Genomic DNA, 24,986 nt, shown 5'->3' with positions numbered 1-24,986 from the left:
GGCTCTGACGCTTCAGCCTCCAGTGCTCCCAGAGTGGCCCAGATGGAGAGCCTTGGCCAACAGGCCACCTCCCCTGCCCAAGTCTACCTTCCACCTAGACGGCAAGTGCCTGTCTACCTGACAAAACTGACTCCAGAGCCCTTGGGAACTACCTCCCACGTCCGATAGGAGTACTTTGTCTTTAAGATGTGAGCTGGTTGCATCCCAGCTCTTCTGGAGCCTGAGGCGCAGGCTTGTGAATTCAAGGCCAGCCTAGGCAGCACAGCAAGATTCTGTGTCAAAATGTGAACAGCCAGGCTCACACCTGTCATCCTAGCTACTCAGAAGGCCGAGATCTGAGGATCATGTTTTGAAACCAGCCTGGGCAGGAAAGTCCATGAGACTCTGATCTCTAATTAACCACTAGAAATCCAGAAGTGGTGCACTGACTCAAGTGGTACAGCACTAGCCTTCAGCAAAAGAGCTCAGGAACAGAGCCCAGGCCCCGAGTTCAAGCCCCAAAACTAACAGAACACACAAACAAATATGAGTAAGACTAAAACATGGGTGACATGGGCGTTACCAACCAGCAAGCCCTGAAGAGATCTTACTTTTCCTCAGTGGTGAAAATGTCAAAGCACCCATTGGCCAGCATTTGGTCCAACATCTTCAGTAGTGATACAGATACCCTGAGGGGAGAATACAGCAAGCATGGTAAGGCCCCCGGGGCAGACGGAGGCCCCAGGGCTTCCGGACACACTTCACGCGTAGCTTCCTGGTGAGGGCTACCACCAGTTCCTGTACATACTACCAATGCTGAGGTCAAAAGTGCTGCTTCTCAGAGACCTGCTCCACCTTGAGGCTGCCAACGTGGCGCCTGGAGCCGTCCTTCCCCCACACAGAAACATCCATTTTCTACCAAAAGAGCCAGTGGGAAGAGGGCCCAGCGAGCCTCCTGCAGCCGTGCCCTGGGCCTCTGGAGACAGGCGCCACCTACCGGTCATTCAGGAGGTTGTCCTCAAAGACGCGCAGGATGCTCTCAGCAAAGGCCCCCAGGGCTTGTGGGTCTCTCTGAATCCCCTTCATGTACTCAAAGAGGCTCTGAGTGGAATGCCTGACCTGTAACACCAAGAAGCTACAGGTAAAGACAAAGCTGACTGGCTAGTGACTGATGGTTACATGACTGCCACCAAGCTGAAATGACCCTGGTCTACAAAGACGAGCATCCTGCAGGTGCTCAGTGGCCAGAGGCCCACATTGGGTCAGAACCTAGACAGTACAGCCAGAGCCCAGCTCTGCCCCGCCCCCCCCCACCACCACCTTCACAAGGAGGAGGAAGAGGCAGGCAGACATGCAGAGGAGGAGGAGGAGAGCAGGCAGACATGCAGAGGAGGAGGAGAGCAGGCAGACAGGCAGAGGAGGAGGAGGAGGAGGAGGAGAGCCGACAGAGGAGGAGGAGGAGAGCAGACAGACAGAGGAGGAGGAGGAGAGCAGACAGACAGAGGAGGAGGAGAGCAGACAGACAGAGGAGGAAGAGGAGAGCAGACAGACAGAGGAGGAGGAGGAGAGCAGACAGACAGGCAGAGGAGGAGGAGGAGGAGGAGAGCAGACAGACAGGCAGAGGAGGAGGAGGAGGAGGAGAGCAGACAGAGGAGGAGGAGGAGAGCAGACAGACAGGCAGAGGAGGAGGAGGAGAGCAGACAGACAGAGGAGGAGGAGGGGGAGAGCAGACAGACAGGCAGAGGAGGAGGAGAGCAGACAGACAGGCAGAGGAGGAGGAGGAGAGCAGACAGACAGGCAGAGGAGGAGGAGGAGAGCTGGCAGACAGGCAGAGGAGGAGGAGGAGAGCAGACAGACAGGCAGAGGAGGAGGAGGAGAGCAGACAGACAGGCAGAGGAGGAGGAGGAGGAGGAGAGCAGACAGACAGGCAGAGGAGGAGGAGGAGGAGGAGAGCAGACAGACAGAGGAGGAGGAGGAGAGCAGACAGACAGGAGGAGGAGGAGAGCAGACAGGCAAAGGAGGAGGAGGAGAGCAGACAGACAGGCAGAGGAGGAGGAGGAGGAGGAGAGCAGACAGGCAGAGGAGGAGGAGGAGAGCAGACAGACAGAGGAGGAGGAGGAGGAGAGCAGACAGACAGGCAGAGGAGGAGGAGGAGAGCAGACAGACAGGCAGAGGAGGAGGAGGAGAGCAGACAGACAGGCAGAGGAGGAGGAGGAGAGCTGGCAGACAGGCAGAGGAGGAGGAGGAGAGCAGACAGACAGGCAGAGGAGGAGGAGGAGGAGGAGAGCAGACAGGCAGAGGAGGAGGAGGAGAGCAGACAGACAGAGGAGGAGGAGGAGGAGAGCAGACAGACAGAGGAGGAGGAGGAGAGCAGACAGACAGGAGGAGGAGGAGAGCAGACAGACAGAGGAGGAGGAGGAGAGCAAACAGGCAGAGGAGGAGGAGGAGAGCAGACAGACAGGAGGAGGAGGAGAGCAGACAGACAGGAGGAGGAGGAGGAGAGCAGACAGACAGAGGAGGAGGAGGAGAGCAGACAGACAGAGGAGGAGGAGGAGAGCAGACAGACAGAGGAGGAGGAGGAGAGCAAACAGGCAGAGGAGGAGGAGGAGAGCAGACAGACAGAGGAGGAGGAGGAGGAGAGCAAACAGGCAGAGGAGGAGGAGGAGGAGAGCAGACAGACAGAGGAGGAGGAGGAGAGCAGACAGACAGAGGAGGAGGAGGAGGAGAGCAGACAGGCAGAGGAGGAGGAGGAGGAGAGCAGACAGACGAGGAGGAGGAGAGCAGACAGACAGAGGAGGAGGAGGAGGAGAGCAGACAGACAGAGGAGGAGGAGGAGGAGAGCAGACAGGCGGAGGAGGAGGAGAGCAGACAGACAGAGGAGGAGGAGGAGGAGAGCAGACAGACAGAGGAGGAGGAGGAGGAGAGCAGACAGACAGAGGAGGAGGAGGAGGAGAGCAGACAGGCAGAGGAGGAGGAGGAGGAGAGCAGACAGACAGAGGAGGAGGAGGAGAGCAGACAGACAGACAGAGGAGGAGGAGGAGGAGAGCAGACAGGCAGAGGAGGAGGAGGAGGAGAGCAGACAGGCAGAGGAGGAGGAGGAGGAGGAGAGCAGACAGACAGAGGAGGAGGAGGAGGAGAGCAAACAGGCAGAGGAGGAGGAGGAGGAGAGCAGACAGGCAGAGGAGGAGGAGGAGGAGAGCAGACAGGCAGAGGAGGAGGAGGAGGAGAGCAGACAGACAGGAGGAGGAGGAGAGCAGACAGACAGACAGAGGAGGAGGAGGAGGAGAGCAAACAGACAGACAGAGGAGGAGGAGGAGGAGAGCAGACAGACAGAGGAGGAGGAGGAGAGCAGACAGACAGACAGAGGAGGAGGAGGAGGAGAGCAGACAGACAGAGGAGGAGGAGGAGAGCAAACAGGCAGAGGAGGAGGAGGAGGAGAGCAGACAGGCAGAGGAGGAGGAGGAGAGCAGGCAGACAGACAGAGGAGGAGGAGGAGGAGAGCAGACAGGCAGAGGAGGAGGAGGAGGAGAGCAGACAGACAGAGGAGGAGGAGGAGGAGAGCAGACAGGCAGAGGAGGAGGAGGAGGAGAGCAGACAGACAGAGGAGGAGGAGGAGAGCAGACAGACAGACAGAGGAGGAGGAGGAGGAGAGCAGACAGGCAGAGGAGGAGGAGGAGGAGAGCAGACAGGCAGAGGAGGAGGAGGAGGAGGAGAGCAGACAGACAGAGGAGGAGGAGGAGGAGAGCAAACAGGCAGAGGAGGAGGAGGAGGAGAGCAGACAGGCAGAGGAGGAGGAGGAGAGCAGGCAGACAGACAGAGGAGGAGGAGGAGGAGAGCAGACAGGCAGAGGAGGAGGAGGAGAGCAGGCAGACAGACAGAGGAGGAGGAGAGCAGGCAGACAGACAGAGGAGGAGGAGAGCAGGCAGACATGAGCGGAGGACGGAGCTCTGGAATGGGTGTAAAAGCTCCTCCTCCTGAGAGCACCAGTGTGCTCGTGCTCAGGGTGTGTGGCAGAGGCGGATCAGACAGGTGGAAGCCAGCAGCTAGTGGATGGCAGCGGGCCTACCCTTCTCTGCAAGCTTATTTCAAATTTCCGTAAGAAAAACAATTGCTCTTCATAGACTTGGAATCGTCGGCTACAAAGTACTCATTTACAATGACACCAAAATTTCAGCATCTTGGAGAAACAGGTCCCTAACTAGTCCTGTGTCCTGCCTTTCAAGCACCATGTCCGCCAGCATCGAGGCCACCAGAGGCCGAAAGCATGGATGCCACTCTACCTACATAGATAACCCATGGTGGGTCCAGGGCTGTGGCCCCAGAATACAACCATCTTTACTGAAAATGCAGGCTCTGCCTTTCCCAGGCTCAGCCACACAAGAGCTGGTTTCCAGAGCCCCTCAGGACACGGGCAGAAGCCGGACTCCTGACCACAGCCAAATGACAGGGGGGTGCAGAAAGGCAGGGGCCAACCCCCCGGGAGACAGACGCTGGCCCAGCGGCCATGCAGCCTGCCTGCTGGGAGCACACGCACGCACTGCCCGAGGCGGGGGCCAAGCTCCCACCCGCCACACCCGTCCCCCTCACCGTCGATTCCGTCAAGCCGCCCACAGACACTGCCAGCCCCAGCAGCACGTGGTGGCGGTAGGTGGGCAGCCCCAGGAGCTGGGTGATGAGAGGGAATGCCTGCGAAGGGGCGTTCCAGTTCACAGAGGCCATGGCGGATCTGAAAGAAGTGGCGATCCTCAGGGTGCTGCAAGGACCCTGGGTGAGGGGTGGTAGGGCGCCCAGCAGTCCTACCTGGGAAACAGCGCCTCCAGCTCCCCGCGGTGGGGCACGTGGGGGATGGGGGGGCTGTCAAAATGCAGGAGCGTCACAAACACACGGGCAGCATGAGCACGAACCCGGTCAATCTTCTCGCTGGCCTGCCGGGCGAGTGAGCACAGAAAGCTCTCACACCTAAGGGCGAACAGCGGGAGCCCATCAGCACGCCAGGCCTGCCGCCGCATCCCGGAGCCACGGCACAGAAGGCTGCTGAGGCCTTGGGAAGGAAGAAGTCAGAGCTAAAAGACGGATGGGCCTGCAGCTGGAGGGGAGCAGGAAGGGATGGAAAGTCAGGCTAAGAAGAGGGCACAGGACAAAATGAAGTACAGGAAAGACAGAGGAGAAGAGGAGGGGTCCAGAGCGGTCAGGAACTGAAGACCAGACACTGACAGGCAGAACCCAAGGCCTTGGGGAAAAGCCCCCGCTGTAAGGACAGCTGGGGTAATGGCAGCCCGTCCTCGAAGGAGCCCGGCGGCGGTCCCGGCCTCGCCCGCCAGCGCTGTGCGAGGCCATCCCCACAGGCAGGGCAGGCCCACAGGCTGTGGGGGTCAGGAAAACGGACTGAGAGGCCCATCCCAGAAGATGCACAGGTGCCCACGGGGCGCTGTCCAGGCTGGCCTGGCCCGTACTCACACAGGGGCCTCAAGCAGGGAGGGCTGCACCTGCACCAACAGGAGCACCAGGTCCAATATGCCGGTCATGGCCGCCTCACGGACACTGCAGGACAAGGACACATGGTGAGGGTCAGCGTAGGACTGGGGCTCCACTGTGCCCACCCAGCCACCACACGGGCTGACAGCAGGCAGAACAGGCCCCCTGTGGGAGGAAGTTCCCAAGAACCGCCCAGGTTCCCCACGCTCTGTGGCAATGGCCGGGGAGACCTGCCGGCCACACACAGGCTCCGTCCCAGGGTGAGTTTCGGAGATTACAGAAATCCCACTTCAGTAAAAAGTGTCAGCAAAACCCAGGGCCAGCCGCTGGCAGGCTTCATGTTCTGTCTCATGCACTGCAGCAAGCAAGAGGCTTCATGCTTCATGCCTGCAGAGCCTGGACGAGTCCCAACAGAGCTGTGAGTGCACACACAGGCAAAACACCACTTCCCACGCTGTACGAGCTAAGGCCAGCCCCACAGGGTCTCCCCACAAAGGCTGGGCCCCTGACAGCCACTATGGAATGGGCATGGCTGGCCTGCCAGATGCTAACGGGAAGGCGGGAGAGCAGCCCGGTGGGACGCTGCGGCCATGCTGTAGCTAGGACGCGCGGGCGGGGCAGAAAACAGCCACAGGACCCTACTAATCCCCCCCATGTCTGAGAGGACTCCAGGGTTGGTGAGGCCAGCAGAGCTCACTTCTAATTTGACTGTAAAGGTGGCGTACAGAGGTTCCAGGTGAAAGGGACAGGGGTACATTTCCTTGTCAGCAGTGCCCCCCCGCCCCCCGCTCAGGTTTTCTCTTGACTTGCCACCCCTGAAGTTACATCGATCACTTCTAACAGTGTCAGTGGGTTTCGCCGCTGAATTCATTCACCCTTTGTCCCCTGTCTGTGCTTTCCCTTCCACTCTCCAGATAAACTCATGTACAAGACAAAGGGCACAGAAATTTAAAAAACAGCCACAGAAGAGAATAAACCAAAGGGAAAAGGGGAGGAGGAGGAGGGGGGAGGGGGAGGAGGAGGGAAGGGAGGTGGGAAGGGAGGAGGAGGAGGAGGGGGAGGAGGGGGAGGGGGAGGGGGAGGAAGGGGAAGGGAGGAGGAGGGAAGGGAGGAGGAGGGGGAGGAGGAGGGGGAGGAGGAGGGAAGGAGGGGGGAGGGGAAGGCAGAGGACGGGGAGGAAGGGGAGAGGAGGGGGAGGGAGAGGGAGAGGAGGGGGAGGGGGGGGAGGAGGAACCCCATGTCTTGGGGTTCATTTTGATAAGTATTATTTTATTTGACCTTATGCACATAGCTATTGAGCCTTATAATCCTCTCCTAAGAATACCCTTCTTTGTTCTCACTGTGTGAGAACAAGTCTTTAGATTGCTGGTTAATCATATCCAGGTGTAATTATTTGTCTTTTACTATCATTGGGTTTACTTGTATATTTATAGGCACATTCTAGTTATTACAAATGAGGGAAACCATACATCCTGTTTCTTTGGGTCTGATTTACTTCGCTTAGTATAATGTTTTCCAAATCTTCCCATTTCCTTACAAATGGGGCAATATCATTCTTTCTGATGGACACATAGAATCCCACTATGTATACATATCACAAATTCCTGATCCGTTCATCCACTAAAGGGTTCTTGGCTTGGTAAACAATACTGCAATGAACACGGTTGTGCTGGTAGCTTTAGTGTTGGTGGTCAATTGGACAGATGCCTAGAAATGAGATTGCTGGGTCATAGGGAAATTCTATGTTTAGTCTTTTTTTTTGGTCTGGTTGTGGGGCCTGAACTCTGGGCCTGGGCGCTGTCCCTCAGCTCTTCAGCTCAAGGCTAATGCTCTGCCACTTGAGCCACAGTGCCACTTCCGGCTTTTTTTTCTTTTTGCTTATGTGGTGCTGAGGAATCGAACCCAGGGCCTCATGCATGCAAGGCACGCACTCTACCACTGAGCTACTTTCCCAGCCCCTATGTTTAGTCTTTTGAGGAACCTCCAGACTGCTTTCCAGAGCGGTTCAACAAGCTGACATTCCCGCCAACAGTATAGTAGCATTCCCTTTTGGCCACATCCCAGAGAGCAACTGTTATTAGTTTTCTTGATAATGGCCATTCTAACTGGGGTGAGGTAGAATCTCAATATTGATTTGCATTTCTTATATGGCCAGATGATGACAAACATCCTTTCACGTGTAAAACGGCTATTCTTATTTCTTCTTCGGAGAAGTCTCTCTTTAAGTCTTTAGCCCATTTACTAATTGGGTTGTCGCTTTGGGGAGGTTCAATTTTTTGAGCTCTGAGTATATTTTAGATATGAGGCCCTTGTCTGATGCATAGCTAATAAAGATCTTCTCCCATTCTATGGGCTTTTTATTTATCTTGCTAGCTAATGTCCTTTGCCATGCAGAAACTGTTCATTTTGATGTGATTTCGTTTATTCAGTATTTCTGATTTGTTGTGATTCTGGATCTTTTTTTTGGGGGGGGGGGGGTCACGGGGCTTGAACTCTGGGCCTGGGTGCTGTCCCTCAGCTCTTCAGCTCAAGGCTAGCACTCTACCACTTGACCCACAGCGCCACTTCTGGTGTTCTGGTGGTTAATTGGAAATAAGAGTCTCACAAACTTTCCTGCCAAGGCTGATCCTCAGATCTCAGCCTCATGAGTAGCTAGAATTACAGGCTTGAGCTACCGGCACCCAGCTGATTCAGGATTAGTTAACAAGTTTCAAACTGTGACTAGGAGCCTTAGTATTTCCCCTATCCCTTCCTGTAATATTTTCAGGGTACCTGTTCTTACATTGAGGACTCTGATCTTTTTGGAGTTGATTCTGGTGCAGGGAGATACATTAGTATCTAATTTCAGTTTTCTTCATCTGTCTAGCCAATTCTTCCAGCACCATTTGTTGAAGAGTTTTCTTTCTGTTTTCTGCCCCCTGATCAAATATTAGGTCCAGTAGGTATGAGGGCTCGTTTCTGGGTCTTCTATTCCATTAGTTCTCAAGTCGATGCTTGTGCCAGCACCAAGCTGGTTTTATAACTACATCATTATAATAAGAGTTACACTGTCCTGCTAAGGACTGTTTTTGCAATTTGGGTGTTCTATTATTCCATATGAATTTTTGGATTGCTTCTTCTATATCACTGGAAAATGTTGTTGGGATTTTGATGGATACTGCATTTGAATTGAATTTGGGTATTGAATTTATAGATAGCTTTGGTCAGTACTGCCATTTTCATTTGAACAAAACAAACAGAGCTTTAGGACCTCTCTAGTGTATGCTGAGTGTCTAGAGCGTTAGGACCTCTCTAGTGTGTGCTGAGTGTCTAGAGCGTTAGGACCTCTCTCTCTAGTGTGTGCTGAGTGTCTAGAGTGTTAGGACCTCTCTAGTGTGTGCTGAGTGTCTAGAGTGTTAGGACCTCTCTAGTGTGTGCTGAGTGTCTAGAGCGTTAGGACCTCTCTCTCTAGTGTGTGCTGAGTGTCTAGAGCGTTAGGACCTCTCTAGTGTGTGCTGAGTGTCTAGAGTGTTAGGACCTCTCTAGTGTGTGCTGAGTGTCTAGAGCGTTAGGACCTCTCTGTCTAGTGTGTGCTGAGTGTCTAGAGCGTTAGGACCTCTCTCTCTCGTGTGTGCTGAGTGTCTAGAGCGTTAGGACCTCTCTCTCTCGTGTGTGCTGAGTGTCTAGAGCGTTAGGACCTCTCTCTCTAGTGTGTGCTGAGTGTCTAGAGTGTTAGGACCTCTCTCTCTAGTGTGTGCTGAGTGTCTAGAGCGTTAGGACCTCTCTCTCTCGTGTGTGCTGAGTGTCTAGAGTGTTAGGACCTCTCTCTCTCTAGTGTGTGCTGAGTGTCTAGAGCGTTAGGACCTCTCTGTCTAGTGTGTGCTGAGTGTCTAGAGCGTTAGGACCTCTCTCTCTCGTGTGTGCTGAGTGTCTAGAGCGTTAGGACCTCTCTCTCTAGTGTGTGCTGAGTGTCTAGAGTGTTAGGACCTCTCTCTCTCGTGTGTGCTGAGTGTCTAGAGCGTTAGGACCTCTCTCTCTCGTGTGTGCTGAGTGTCTAGAGCGTTAGGACCTCTCTCTCTCGTGTGTGCTGAGTGTCTAGAGCGTTAGGACCTCTAACTCTAGTGTGTGCTGAGTGTCTAGAGTGTTAGGACCTCTCTGTCTAGTGTGTGCTGAGTGTCTAGAGCGTTAGGACCTCTCTGTCTAGTGTGTGCTGAGTGTCTAGAGCGTTAGGACCTCTCTAGTGTGTGCTGAGTGTCTAGAGCGTTAGGACCTCTCTCTCTCGTGTGTGCTGAGTGTCTAGAGCATTAGGACCTCTCTCTCTCGTGTGTGCTGAGTGTCTAGAGCGTTAGGACCTCTCTCTCTAGTGTGTGCTGAGTGTCTAGAGTGTTAGGACCTCTCTCTCTAGTGTGTGCTGAGTGTCTAGAGTGTTAGGACCTCTCTAGTGTGTGCTGAGTGTCTAGAGCGTTAGGACCTCTCTCTCTCGTGTGTGCTGAGTGTCTAGAGTGTTAGGACCTCTCTCTCTCGTGTGTGCTGAGTGTCTAGAGCGTTAGGACCTCTCTCTCTCGTGTGTGCTGAGTGTCTAGAGCGTTAGGACCTCTCTCTCTCGTGTGTGCTGAGTGTCTAGAGCGTTAGGACCTCTCTCTCTCGTGTGTGCTGAGTGTCTAGAGCGTTAGGACCTCTCTCTCTCGTGTGTGCTGAGTGTCTAGAGCGTTAGGACCTCTCTCTCTAGTGTGTGCTGAGTGTCTAGAGTGTTAGGACCTCTCTCTCTCGTGTGTGCTGAGTGTCTAGAGCGTTAGGACCTCTCTGTCTAGTGTGTGCTGAGTGTCTAGAGCGTTAGGACCTCTCTCTCTAGTGTGTGCTGAGTGTCTAGAGTGTTAGGACCTCTCTCTCTAGTGTGTGCTGAGTGTCTAGAGTGTTAGGACCTCTCTAGTGTGTGCTGAGTGTCTAGAGTGTTAGGACCTCTCTCTCTCGTGTGTGCTGAGTGTCTAGCGCGTTAGGACCTCTCTGTCTAGTGTGTGCTGAGTGTCTAGAGCGTTAGGACCTCTCTCTCTCGTGTGTGCTGAGTGTCTAGAGCGTTAGGACCTCTCTGTCTAGTGTGTGCTGAGTGTCTAGAGCGTTAGGACCTCTCTCTCTCGTGTGTGCTGAGTGTCTAGAGCGTTAGGACCTCTCTCTCTCGTGTGTGCTGAGTGTCTAGAGTGTTAGGACCTCTCTCTCTCGTGTGTGCTGAGTGTCTAGAGCGTTAGGACCTCTCTGTCTAGTGTGTGCTGAGTGTCTAGAGCGTTAGGACCTCTCTCTCTAGTGTGTGCTGAGTGTCTAGAGCGTTAGGACCTCTCTCTCTACTGTGTGCTGAGTGTCTAGAGCGTTAGGACCTCTCTCTCTAGTGTGTGCTGAGTGTCTAGAGTGTTAGGACCTCTCTAGTGTGTGCTGAGTGTCTAGAGTGTTAGGACCTCTCTCTCTCGTGTGTGCTGAGTGTCTAGAGTGTTAGGACCTCTCTCTCTAGTGTGTGCTGAGTGTCTAGAGCGTTAGGACCTCTCTAGTGTGTGCTGAGTGTCTAGAGTGTTAGGACCTCTCTAGTGTGTGCTGAGTGTCTAGAGTGTTAGGACCTCTCTGTCTAGTGTGTGCTGAGTGTCTAGAGTGTTAGGACCTCTCTCTCTCTCGTGTGTGCTGAGTGTCTAGAGTGTTAGGACCTCTCTCTCTAGTGTGTGCTGAGTGTCTAGAGCATTAGGACCTCTCTCTCTCGTGTGTGCTGAGTGTCTAGAGCGTTAGGACCTCTCTGTCTAGTGTGTGCTGAGTGTCTAGAGCATTAGGACCTCTCTCTCTAGTGTGTGCTGAATGTCTAGGTTGCCAAGGCTTCCACAATGAAAGCAAGGTGAGAGGATAAGGAAGAACAATCAAGTACAGAAACAAGGCCCAGGATGGCTGCAATGGCTCAGGCCTAGGCTCCTCACTACTTAGGAGATGGAGAATGGCAAGATCTCGGTTCAAGGCCAGCTCAGGCCAAAAGACCCTACCTAAACAAAAATGCTGGCCACGGTGGCATACTTGCCATCCCAGTTATGCGGGGAGTGAGGGGTTATAGTTTAGGCCAGCCAGACAAAAAAAATTAAGGTAACTACAATCTAAATAACTAAATCCAAAAGGTCTGCACACAGCCCTGAGTTTAAATCCTAGGACTGAAAAACAAACAAACAACAGCAGCAACCACAAAAATAAGGCCCAAACAGCCCATACATAGAGTGGCACGCCCTTCTTTCTTTTCTATTAACTTTCAATCACCAGAAAGCCAGCTTCCTTCCTATTGTCCTGTAAAAACACTGCTCAGTCTCCAAGAAAGCACAAGTAAGAGATGCACAGTGGTGGCGCACGCACACACACACACACACACATGCACAGAGACACACAGAGACAGACACACACACACATGCACACGCACACAGAGACAGACACACACACACACATGCACACGCACACAGACACACAGAGACAGACACACACACATGCACACACACACAGAGACACACAGAGACAGACAGACACACACATGCACACGCACACAGAGACACACAGACAGACACACACACACATGCACACGCACAGAGACAGAGACACACACACACACACACACAGAGACAGAGACACACACACACATGCACACGCACACAGAGACACACAGAGACAGAGACAGACACACACACATGCACACGCACACAGAGACACACAGACACACACACATGCACACGCACACAGAGACACACAGAGACAGAGACACACACATGCACACGCACACAGAGACAGAGACACACACACACATGCACACGCACACAGACACACAGAGACAGACACACACACATGCACACGCACACAGACACACAGACAGACAGACACACATGCACACGCACACAGAGACACAGAGACAGACAGACACACACACATGCACACGCACACAGAGACACACAGACACACACATGCACACGCACAGAGACAGAGACACACACACACACATGCACACGCACACAGAGACACACAGAGACAGACAGACACACACATGCACACGCACACAGAGACACACAGAGACAGAGACAGACACACACACATGCACACGCACACAGAGACACACAGACAGACACACACACATGCACACGCACACAGAGACACACAGAGACAGACAGACACACACATGCACACGCACACAGAGACACACAGAGACAGACACACACACACATGCACACGCACACAGAGACACAGACAGACACACACACACATGCACACGCACAGAGACACACAGAGACAGAGACACACACACACACACATGCACACGCACACAGAGACAGACACACACACACACACATGCACACGCACACAGAGACACACAGAGACAGACAGACACACACATGCACACGCACACAGAGACACACAGAGACAGACAGACACACACACATGCACACGCACACAGAGACAGACACACACACACACATGCACACGCACACAGAGACACACAGAGACACACACACACACACACATGCACACGCACACAGAGACACACAGAGACAGACACACACACACATGCACACGCACACAGAGACACACAGACAGACACACACACATGCACACGCACACAGAGACACACAGAGACAGACACACACACATGCACACGCACACAGAGACACACAGAGACAGACAGACACACGCATGCACACGCACACAGAGACACACAGAGACAGACACACACACATGCACACGCACACAGAGACACACAGAGACAGACAGACACACACATGCACAAGCACAGAGACACACAGAGACAGACACACACACATGCACACGCACACAGAGACACACAGAGACAGACACACACATGCACACCCACACAGAGACACACAGAGACAGAGACACACACACATGCACACGCACACAGAGACACACAGAGACAGACACACACACATGCACACGCAGACACACAGAGACAGACACATACACATGCACACGCACACAGAGACACACAGAGACAGACAGACACACACATGCACACGCACACAGAGACACACAGAGACAGACACACACACACATGCACACGCACACAGAGACACAGAGACAGACAGACACACACATGCACAAGCACACAGAGACACACAGAGAGACACACACACATGCACACGCACACAGAGACAGAGACACACACACATGCACACGCAGACACACAGAGACAGACAGACACACACATGCACACGCACACAGAGACACACAGAGACAGACACACACACACATGCACACGCACACAGAGACAGAGACAGACACACACACATGCACACGCACACAGAGACACACAGAGACAGAGACACACACACACATGCACACGCACACAGAGACACAGAGACAGAGACACACACACACAGATACACACACAGATACACAGATACACACAGAGACAGATACACACATGCACACGCACACAGAGACACAGAGACAGACACACACACACAGAGACACAGAGACACACAGATACAGATACACACACACACATGCACACGCACACAGAGACACAAAGACAGAGACACATGCACACGCACACAGAGACACACAGAGACAGAGACAGACACACACACATGCACACGCACACAGACACACAGAGACAGACACACACACATGCACACGCACACAGAGACACACAGAGACAGACAGACACACACACATGCACACGCACAGAGACACAGAGACAGACACACACACACATGCACACGCAGACACACAGAGACAGACACACACATGCACACGCACACAGAGACACACAGAGACAGACACACACACATGCACACGCACACAGAGACACACAGATACACACACACACATGCACACGCACACAGAGACACAGAGACAGACAGACACACACAGAGACACACAGAGACACACACAGAGACACACAGATACACACACACGCATGCACACGCACAGAGACACAGAGACAGAGACACACACACACAGAGACACACAGAGACACACAGATACACACACATGCACACGCACACAGATACACACAGAGACACACACAGACAGATACACACACACACATGCACACGCAGAGACACACAGAGACAGATACACACACACATGCACACACACAGAGACACACAGAGACAGATACACACACATGCACATGTAGAGACACACAGAGACAGAGACAGACACACACACAGAGACACACAGATACACACACAGATACACACACACATGCACACGCACACAGACACACAGAGAGAGACACACACACACAGAGACAGACAGACACACACACACACACGCAGACAGAACAATCTGGAATCAAGGCAACTTGCAGCCGCATCTCTGGAAACCCTCAGCTCAGAGCAGAGTCTCCACAGCCCCAATTTCTTCCTGAGTCCTGAATCCCAGCAGTCCCCACAGTGAGCGGGCGCCTCCAGGCTCTCACCAGGAGTCTTGTTAGGAATGAACTTAGCATCAGCAGTTGAGCCCCCAGCTAGAGCTGCAACACAACTCAACAGAACACTGCATTTCCTCAAGCCAACGTCAGAAAAGAGAAAATGAGGAAAGAAAGTAGAAGCAGGAAAGCCATCCCATAGGATGCTTTGCCTCACTGAGCACCAGAGGAAGCAGGCGGAGCGGCTGCGGGGAGGACCATGGTCAGGATAGGTTCCAGTCATCTGGGACCTGGGAATAAGCGGCCCAAAGCCCCATCCCTCAGGGCTGCTCGTAGGACTGCAGGGACATAGATGCTAGCCTTACCGGGACCCCACGTCTCCTCTGTTGTCTGTGGTATAGTCACGCATGCAGTCCAGTAGTGCAGTGTAAATCTCAGAAACATTCTCTCTGCACACAACTTCATCTGCAGGCCCCTCTGCTTTTACACCAACCGTCTGGCAAATGCTGAAATTACAATGTGCAAAACCTCATGTCAGTGTCCTGATAAGCCTTCCTACGACGAGCAGTCAACACAACAGTCAGCACAACAGCCCTGGCAAACCAAGACCCGCAGGGTGCCTTTGCACGCAGGTGGGATGTCTGTGGGGTCACACTCTACAGCCCCCGGGGCCTGTAAGGTGCTGAGCCTCCTCCTTCCCATCCCAACAGAAGGGGTTGGTGCTGCTGTAGGAGGCGGGAAAGAGGCAGACACAGCAGCCCTGAGCACGGACTCCAGAAGTGGAGGTGGCTCCAACACAGTGTCACATTTCCTGGGCCTGGGATGGAACTCAGGGCCTGATGAATACACAGGCTCTCTACAGCTGAGCTCTACCAGCCCTGTGATGCTTTGATTTGTGTGCTGATTCAAGTCTCACCGGGCTGTTCCCCGGTTCTTTTTCTGTGTGTGTGCTGGAACTCAGGACTTGAGCTCTTGCTAGACGTTTTCATTCATGGCAGGCCCCCTCCCACTCAAGCCATACCTCCAGTCCAAATTTCTGACTGGTGAACTGGAGAGAAGAATCTTTCTCCTGGAACCATTAACCTCAGATCTCAGCCTGTTTAGCAGCTGAGATCACAGGCATGAGCCACGGTACCAGCTTGTTCCTAGTTGTAGTTATACAACAGGTTGAATATTTGTTTTCACTAACAACATATAACTGTCACTAGGCCTTCCAAGACTGGAGAAGCTACCTGACACCAAAGGAAAGGAAAAAGAGGGAAAGGGAGAAAAAGGAGGGGAAACGGGAGGGGAAAGAAGGGGAAGAAAGGGAGAGGAGGGACTAGAAAACCAAAGGCAACAAAGCACCTCTAGTTGTGCTTTGCCAGGTGCCGCCGTCCACGGCAGAGCCCACCAGCCACTCACCTCAAGATGGCCCTCAGGCCGTCCCTCCTGGCCTCGGCAAAGCTCACGTCCTGGGGCGAAATGCAGGTGACGGCTCTCAAGCCAGCAAGCACCTGAGGGCAGCAGAACCCCCAAAACAGGTGTCAGCTACAAAGCGACTGTGTGTGTGTGCGTGCATGTGCACGTGTGTGTGTGCGCATGTGTGTGTGCACATGTGTGCGTGCGCGCATGTGTGCGCGCGCACGCGTGTGTGCTTGTGCGTGCGCGTGTGTGGGCGTGTGCGCGTGCATGTGTCCGTGTATGCGTGCGTGCATGTGTGTGCACGCGTGTGCACGCGTGTGCATGTGTGCATGCGTGTGCGTGTGTGCATGCGTGTGCGTGCGTGCGTGCGTGCATGTGTGTGCATGCGTGGGGGGGGCGTGTGTGCATGTGCGTGCGTGTGGGCGTGTGCACGCGCGTGCATGTGTGCGTGTGCGCATGTGTGTGCGTGTGGGCGTGTGTGCGCGCATGTGTGTGAGTGCATGTGTGGGTGTGTGGCGTGTGTGCATGTGTGTGGGCACATGTGTGTGTGGGCGCTTGTGTGTGTGCGTGTGTGCGGGTGTGTGGGCATGTGTGTGCGCGTGTGTGTGGGCACATGTATGTGCATGTGTGCGTGTGTGTGCATGTGTGTGCGTGTGTGCGTGTGTGCATGTGTGTGTGCGCACATGTGCGTATGTGCGTGTATATGTGCATGTATGCGGGTGTGTGGCGTGTGTGCATGTGTGTGCACGCATGTGTGTGGGCACATGTGTGTGTGGGCTCATGTGTGTGGGCGCTTGTGTGTGTGCATGTGTGCGGGTGTGCGGGTGTGTGTGCGTGTGTGCGCATGTGTGTGCGCGTGTGCGTGTATGTGTGTGCGTGTGTGGGCGCTTGTGTGTGGGCGTGTGCGCGCGCGTGTGTGCGTGCGCGTGTGTGCGTGTATGTGTGGGTGCATGTGGGTGTGTGCGCGCGCACGTACGTGCGTGTGGTTTTATTCTGTCTGAGACAGACTGCGGTCGGGAGGGACAGACTCCAGGGACAGACCGGATGCGTGCCAGTCACTCAGACCTTGTTGGGAAGCACAGGATGAAATCAGGATAAGGAGGTGAGGGGTACTCCTGAGAAAAGCGAGGGACGGACGATCCCCAGACTCTGAGAAGGGGTGACCAGCAGTCTGGGGCAGAAGGAGAACTAGCTGGTACGGCATATCCAGCAGACAGGGCGGCGTGAGACAGCGAGACTCATGAGCAGAGGGCCGCAGGCCTCCTAGGCGAAGGCCTGGCAGGGGCCCAGCCTGGGCCTCTCAATGTGCAGCTCCTCGCAACGGACCACGCGAAGGAAGCGCCTTGGCAGGGCTGGACAGAGCAACAGCAAAGCCCAAGCGCATGCAAGGCCCCCAGCACACTGCGGGACAGCCAGACCCCCTCGCTCACGCTCCACGCTACGGGCTGCAAGGACCCCCCAAGCACACCAAGGGACAGCCAGACCCCCCCTCGCTCACACTCCACGCTGCAAGGCCCCCAGCACACCGAGGGACAGCCAGACCCCCCTCGCTCACGCTCCACGCTGCAAGGCCCCCAGCACACCGCGGGACAGCCAGACCCCCCTTGCTCACGCTCCACGCTCCACGCTGCAAGGCCCCCAGCACACCGAGGGACAGCCAGACCCCCCTCGCTCACACTCCACGCTGCAAGGCCCCCAGCACACCGAGGGACAGCCAGACCCCCCTCGCTCACACTCCACGCTGCAAGGCCCCCAGCACACCGCGGGACAGCCAGACCCCCCTCGCTCACGCTCCACGCTGCAAGGCCCCCAGCACACCGCGGGACAGCCAGACCCCCCTCGCTCACGCTCCACGCTGCAAGGCCCCCAGCACACCGCGGGACAGCCAGACCCCCTCGCTCACGCTCCACGCTCCACGCTGCAAGGCCCCCAGCACACCGCGGGACAGCCAGACCCCCCTCGCTCACGCTCCACGCTACAGGGAGTGTGTGTGTGCTCCCAAGGAAGAGACACAGGCCTTCTGAGCCCAGCGGAGCCCAGCCTGCCTCCACTGCCAGGCTGCAGCAGGAGAAGCAAGTTCTCAGCCTGGCAGCCACAGCTTCCCTCCTACAGGCCTGAGGGCAGCTCTCTCTCGCTCACTCTCTCCCTCCCTCTCTCCCTCCCTCTCCCCCCTCTCCCCCTCTCTCTGCAGCTCTCCCCTCTCTCTCCCCCCCTCTCTAAGGTAAAGTCTGCCAGCACCCTCAAGTCCAGGCTGACGGCCACCCCTTCCTGTGGCCACAGGTGCCGAGTCAGGGTTCATTAGCGGCAGACGCATGCCTGCCCGGCCGCCCTTCACACCTGCTGCAGACGGCCACTTAGAAGGAAGCGGGGGAGGCCACCCAAGGCTGATGAGAAGGCACAGCGAGTCATTTCTTCAGGGCTCCGGAGCTGGGCGAGGTACTGTGAGATCAGTTCCCCTGGAAGGAAAGAGACATGGGACTAGAGTGCCTTACTGCCTGTCCATGCCCTGCAGAAAGGCCAGCCAGGCACCCAGTAACCAGGGCACACCTGGAAAGACGCACGCAAGGGGGACTGTGTTCTACTCTGGCAGAACCAGGGCTTGAACTCAGGCTTATGCTTGCTAGGCAGGGACCCTGCCGCTTGATCCTTGCCCCCAGTCCTCTCGGCTGTCGTCGGTTCTCAGGCCTGCGTGGATCACAGTCCTATTTACGTGTCTTGCGCAGTTAGGAGAGCAGCAGCATATGCCACTGTACCTGGCTGCTGTGCCAGTGTTGACATGGGGGTCTCGAGAACTTTCTGCCCAGCTGTCCTCCTACCATAATCCAAGTAGTTAGGATTACAGGCCTATAAAATGATGGAAGATGTTCCTGAGTGATTTTAGTCACATGGTTTTATTTTCAAAAACTCAAATCCAGAAGTGTTGTGAGACTAGATGGCACATTTATACTTGCATTTCATTCACTGAGAGCATCAAGCTTGCTGTGGAAATACAATCACCTTATAAGGGAGAGAAAACGGTAGAGAGGTCTGGAGCCTCATCTTCACTCACTAAGAAAACAAGACCTGTGGAAATGGTATTCTCCTTGTCCATGGAAAAGCAGAGGTGGGCCAGGAACCCTGGCAGGAGGAGGAGGAGAGGCAGACTGGAGAGGCAAGGGAAGAACTCTGAAGACAGTGAGCAACTCTGCAGGTACTACCGAGATGTCCTGTTTGCTGAAGCCCCAGGACTCCGGACAGAGGAGCGTGTGAGGCTACACTACACCCCAGCAAAGCTCTGCCCCCTCAGACAGGATGGCAGAAAAACACACATGGAAGAAATGGAATGAACCAAAATAGGAAAGAAGTCAAACAGCCCCCATCTGCAGATAATATAAGCTATACTTGAGAACCTCTAAGGACACCATCCCCTTCATCAGCCTAGACCTGATTAGGACCTTCAGCAATGAAGCAGTATACAAAATCAGCACACAAAAACAACTCGCTTTTCTGTATACCAACAACAGGATGAGAAGGAAATTAGGAAAACAACTTCATTCACAATAGCTGCACCACAAAAAAAAGAAAAAAAAACAGGGCCTGGGAAGGTGGCTCAGTGGTAGCGTGCTTGCCTTGCATGCAGGAGGCCCTGGGTTCGATTCCTCAGCACCACTTAAGCAAAAAGAAAAAAGCCGGAAGTGGCACTGTGGCTCAAGTGGTAGAGCGCTCGCCTTGAGCTGAAGAGCTGAGGGACAGTGGTCCAGGCCGAGTTCAGGCCCACGACCGGACCCCCCCCCCAAAAAAAACACCTAAAATACCTACTAAAAAGCCTAACCAAGGAGGTGAAGGACCTCTATAATTAAAACTATAAATGCTGAAGAAAGACACCAAAGAAGACATGAGAAAATGGAAAGACCTCCCATGTTCCTGGATTGCGAGAATCAATACCTGAAAATGTCCACACTGCCAAAGGCAATCTACAAATTTAATGCAATATCCATCAAAAACTTTAATGTGATTCCTTACAGAAATAGAAAAGGCAATCCTTTTTTTTTTTTTGTCGGTCGTGGGGTCTGAACTCTGGGCTTGGGCGCTGTCCCTTAGCTTTTCAGCTCAAGGTGAGCGCTCTACCACTTGAGCCACAGCGCCACCTCCGGGTTTTTAGTGGTTTATTGGAGATAAGAGTCTCATGGACTTTCCTGCTCGGGCTGGCTTTGAATCGTGATCCTCAGATTTCAGCCTCCTGAGTAGAGAAAAGGAAATCTTAAAATTTATATGAAGGCCAGACACCAGTGGCTCATTTCTGTAATCCTAGCTATTTAGAAGGCTGAGATGTGAGAATCACAGTGTGAAGCCATCTAGGTCAGGAAAGCCCATGAGACTCATATCTCCAATAAACTACTCAAAAAAGCTGGAAGTGGCATTGTAGCTCACGTGGTAGAGTGATAGCCTTGAGCAAAATAAAGAAAGTTCAGGGATAGTGCCCTGGTCCATAGTTCAAGTCCCAGGACTAGGGAAAAAAAATTCATAGAGGAAGTAGAGGTGTGGCTCAAGTGATAGAGTGCCAGCCTAGAGCAAAAATGCCAATTGAAGGTGTGAGGCCCTGAGTTCAAGCTCTAGTACTGGCCAAAAAAAAAAAAAAAGGAAGAGAGAGAGAGAGAGAGATTAAAATTCATAAATTCACCTGTTAACACAAAAGCCTCAAACAGCCAAAATAATTCTGGGCAAAAAATACTATAAAGCCACAATTTAAAACAACAACAACAACAAAAACCAACTTGGTACTGACACAAAAACAGAGCTGAAGACCAATGGTACAGATTCAAAACCCCAGAAATAAATCCATGCACCTATAACCAATTGATATTTGTTGGAGAAAGAATAGCCTCTTTAATAAACGGTACAAGGAGAACTAGATTTCCACATGCTGAAGACTCTCAATTCAGAGTGGATCAAAGACCTGAACTTGAGACTACCATAGGAGGGAGGAGAGGAAGTGCTAGACATAGTGACATAGGAATCTCCTGAGTAGGATTCCAAGGACCTCGCAAACATGAAAACTGACAAAAAGGATTGCATTAAGCTAAAGAGCTTCTGTACAATGAAGGATATTGTCATTAAACTATAAAGACAATGGACATGGTAGGAGATCTTTGATGGTCTAATGAGGATCTGATGAGAGTCTGATAATAAGAATAAACAAAGACCCAGTAACTCAGTTGATAAATGGGCAGAGGAGCTTAAATAAACACTTCTCAGAAGTAGAAGTTCAGGGGCTGGGAAGGTGGCTCAGTGGTAAAGTGCTTGCCTTGCATGCATGAGGCCCTGGGTTCGATTCCTCAGCACCACATAAGCAGAAAACGCCAGAAGTGGCACTGAAGCTCAAGTGGTAGCCTTGAGCTAAAGAACTGAGGGACAGTGCCCAGGCCCTGAGTTCAAGCCCTACAACAACATTTCCATTTTCAGGGAAATAGATGGAGCTGGAGTTGGAAAAGATCATACTGAGTTAATTAAGTCAGGCATAGAAAGACAAAGTGTGCATGTAGATCACAGATCCAAAACACAACCTCCCACGTGAACTACACAGGGACACAGGACCAACCTGAGGCACAGCACCACAGACTGAACTACAACGCCTCCTGAGGCAAACCCTGGGGGAATGAACAGATTTAACCAAATGAATTATAGGAAGTTGAAACATGTTTGAATAAGGGAAGGTGAAGAGGGGGAAGGAAATGAATAGAAAAACATGGTGCACAAATCTAGTCATAACACTCAGTACACATATGTGAAAAAGGAAGTAAGAAGCTGGGAAGTCCATGAGACTCTTACCTCCCTTTAACCACCAAAGACACTAGAAATGGAGCTGTGGCTCACGTGGCACAGCACTAGCCTTGAGCAAAAAAGCTCAGGGACAGCACCTAGGCCCTGAGTTCAAGCTCCAGGATCAGCACCCAAAAAGGGGGGGAGGGGGTAGGAAGAGGGGGGGGAGGAGGAGGGGGAGGGGGAGAGGGAGGGGGAGGGAGAGGTGGCGGCGGCCCTGCTAATGTGAACACGCTGCTTCCGCATCAACAGTGTTAACGCAGTGCACAGGAACACATATTCTGGCAACGCCTCTTGTTCACAAGTGAAAACCCTCCTCAGGCAGCTAGGCTTGCCTGACAGAGCAAACAATTTTCCTGGAATCTGTATGGCCCAGTCTCCCAATCCCCACCCCCACCCCCAGCCCACTGCCCAATCAGCCAGGTCCTGGGACAACTCAAGGGGTTTAGGCAGCCCTCACCTCCAGCTCCACAACGGGGGCTGGCCCCTCAGCTCACTCACCAGCAACGGCAGGGCCTGCCTCCCTAGGGCCCTTCCTGTAGTATTCTCTGGAAAGGGCGGCTAGGGCCGCAACAGCTGTGTCCTGAAACAGAGGGCATGGTGTACAGAGCTCTGCAGTGAAGTGCCTGGCCAGAGGCGCCAGGGTCATTCTGATGTCTAAGCAGCCACCTTTCACCAAATTATGACCTTTCCTTCATATATATATGCTCTGACATCTATCAGACACAGTGATCACGTTAAATTTGCTGTACTAGTTTAAAGTTTAAAAAAAAACAGAATTTGGTTATTTCTTCCAAAAAGTGTTAATTCCACTTTTTTTTTTTTTTTTGGTAGGTCGTGGGGTGTGAACTCTGGGCCTGGGCACTGTCCTTCAGCTCTTCAGCTCAAGGCTAGCACTCTACCACTTGAGCCACAGTGCCACTTCCGGCTTTTTTCTTTTTGCTTATGTGGTGCTGAGGAATCGAACCCAGGGCCTCAGGCATGCAAGGCAAGCGCTCTACCATGGAGCCACCATCCCAGCCCCAGTTCCCCATCTTCTATGACCGGGCAAATAATAAAATGAAGCACTCCTCTTCTCCTTCTGGCTGGAAGCACTGCAGGGATGAGGTAGGCTTGCTTGAGCGGCACAGGGCCTCACAGAGGGGACCGCAGGGTCCCTGGGGCCTCAGGAACAAGAGAGAGCCTGGGGCGAGGAGGAGGAGAGACAAGCCAGGGCAAAACAACATGGTGAAAGGCCGCACAGAGCAGGTCCACCAAAAGGCTGGAAGTGGAGCTGTGTGGCTCAAGTGGCAGAGCACCGGCCTTGGGCTGAAGAGCCCAGGCCCAGAGTTCAAGCCCCATGACCAACCAAAAAAAAGTTAGCATTCTGGTCACTAGGGGCCACTGCGGCTTCCTGATTATAAGCCTGGTAGCAGGCCCATGCCAAATTCCAAATGGCCCAGAAAGGGCTCGCAACGCATTATGCCACCTGCCATGCATGCAGGTGAGACGGGCTCATGCCCAACACACCTTGATCTGCTGTCTAGACTGGGTTGAAATAAGGTAGAGACTTCTCAGAGTGTCATCTATCAGCCACTGCCAGCCATCTGCCAAGACAAAAGGATGGTCACCTACCAAACGCAGAACACTCAGTTGTGTTTAAGCAGATAGCCCCCCCGGGAGGGACAGAGAGGCCCGAGTGAGCGCTGCAGACTGCTCAGAGTCCACAGGCTTCCCCGGGTACAGGACGCCAGGAGAGACTGCTGGACACTGCTGCAAAGCCAGGCGGAGGCATGGGAAACGCGGCCCCGGGCTCGGCCCTTTCATCAGAGCGTAAAGCTTCAAGGGGTCTCTTCCTAGCTCACACCTGGTCTCCACCCATGTTAACTGAATATTCAACTCAACTACAATGAGTTGGGAGGAGGCAGAGGATGCTTACTTACTCTAATAAGCTAAGAAACAAAAACCTAGTGACGTCAGGCTGGAGGGCCAGGCAGGTCCGGGCTGGGTGCCTGCTGCTTGGAGCCCGGACCTGACCCCGGCATTCTGTCACCAGGTCCTCAAGGGTCCACCAGGGCCATAACCGTGGCGCTGGGTGCATTGTGACAGGCTCAGCCACAGCTGGGTGCTGGGCAAGGGACAAGAAAGGGACCTCCGGCCACAGGACCTCAGAGTGGCTTCAAGACAGGCCTTCTACACTGTGACCTTCTAATCCCATGCTAACAGCCTCACTTTTTACTTTGTAACTTGAAGCAGTTGTGTAAGAAAATCCTATATACACTCTTGAAAAGAAAAGCACTTACCTATGACAGGGTCACCTTTAAAGGGCATTCTGGAAAGTGACAAGTTCTGTATTAAAACGCACACTAGGGGAAAAGAGGAAAAAGCACCATTAGCACTCCGAAGTGCCTCTCACAGCCCGGGCCTGGCTGTGCGTCACGGTGTGCACTGCCAGCATCAAGCTCTCCCCCACCTCCCTGCTCGCTGGCCAGCCCAGGCTGCCTCCCCACTGGGAGGAACTTCAGGTCCTCCTGTATGCACCTGCGGATCCTGGCCTGGTCAGGATCGCTACACAGGCTGAGATGCAGCTCAGTAAAAGAGCATTTATCCAGCAAGGCAGGGGTCAGTCCTCTCCCCTAGACAGATTGCAGGGGTAGGGGCTCTGCATAAGGAGGACCTGACTGCCACCTCAGAGGACACAAACACAATGCAAAAGACCTGCGTGAGTAAGGCCATCTGTACAAGTGAACAGGGGCTAAGGAGGAGCACTTAGTGCTGTCTCAGGCCAGGACCATCTCCAGGTCACAGGAAGTGCTCCTGTCACAGGCAGCCATGCCAGGTTGCCGGAAAGACAGGAAAACACCTACGAGTCCAGTTCATGGGTGTCGGCAGGTTCCACCACACCAGTTCAGGTCAGGAGCACAACAGCGGGGCACAGGACCCTCAGGGAGAGGTCCCCGAGAGCATGGACAAGCACTCC

The 24,986-nt window shown here is 53.6% G+C and overlaps 1 protein-coding gene across 1 annotated transcript in view; it reads right to left on the bottom strand.

Moving 5' to 3' along the window:
• Nucleotides 1-24,986, bottom strand: part of Tbcd (tubulin folding cofactor D) — a 164,854-nt gene that overhangs the window by 6,369 nt on the left and 133,499 nt on the right. The window contains exons 24-34 of the mRNA XM_042696601.1: nt 24,310-24,372; nt 23,537-23,613; nt 22,529-22,610; nt 18,566-18,684; nt 16,229-16,320; nt 15,190-15,330; nt 5,437-5,520; nt 4,780-4,938; nt 4,567-4,705; nt 977-1,098; nt 591-668 (exon numbers count right to left, since the gene is read on the bottom strand). Of these exons, the coding sequence (XP_042552535.1) occupies nt 591-668; nt 977-1,098; nt 4,567-4,705; nt 4,780-4,938; nt 5,437-5,520; nt 15,190-15,330; nt 16,229-16,320; nt 18,566-18,684; nt 22,529-22,610; nt 23,537-23,613; nt 24,310-24,372 (1,156 nt within the window). The remainder of the gene's footprint in view (nt 1-590; nt 669-976; nt 1,099-4,566; nt 4,706-4,779; nt 4,939-5,436; nt 5,521-15,189; nt 15,331-16,228; nt 16,321-18,565; nt 18,685-22,528; nt 22,611-23,536; nt 23,614-24,309; nt 24,373-24,986) is intronic.

This window comes from Dipodomys spectabilis, unplaced genomic scaffold, assembly GCF_019054845.1.
Source record: "Dipodomys spectabilis isolate Male_0828 unplaced genomic scaffold, ASM1905484v1 ptg000208l, whole genome shotgun sequence".
Taxonomy (NCBI): Eukaryota; Metazoa; Chordata; class Mammalia; order Rodentia; family Heteromyidae; genus Dipodomys; species Dipodomys spectabilis.
The sequence above is the reverse complement of the archived record's forward strand: the minus strand, read 5'-3'. Positions and strand labels throughout refer to the sequence as shown.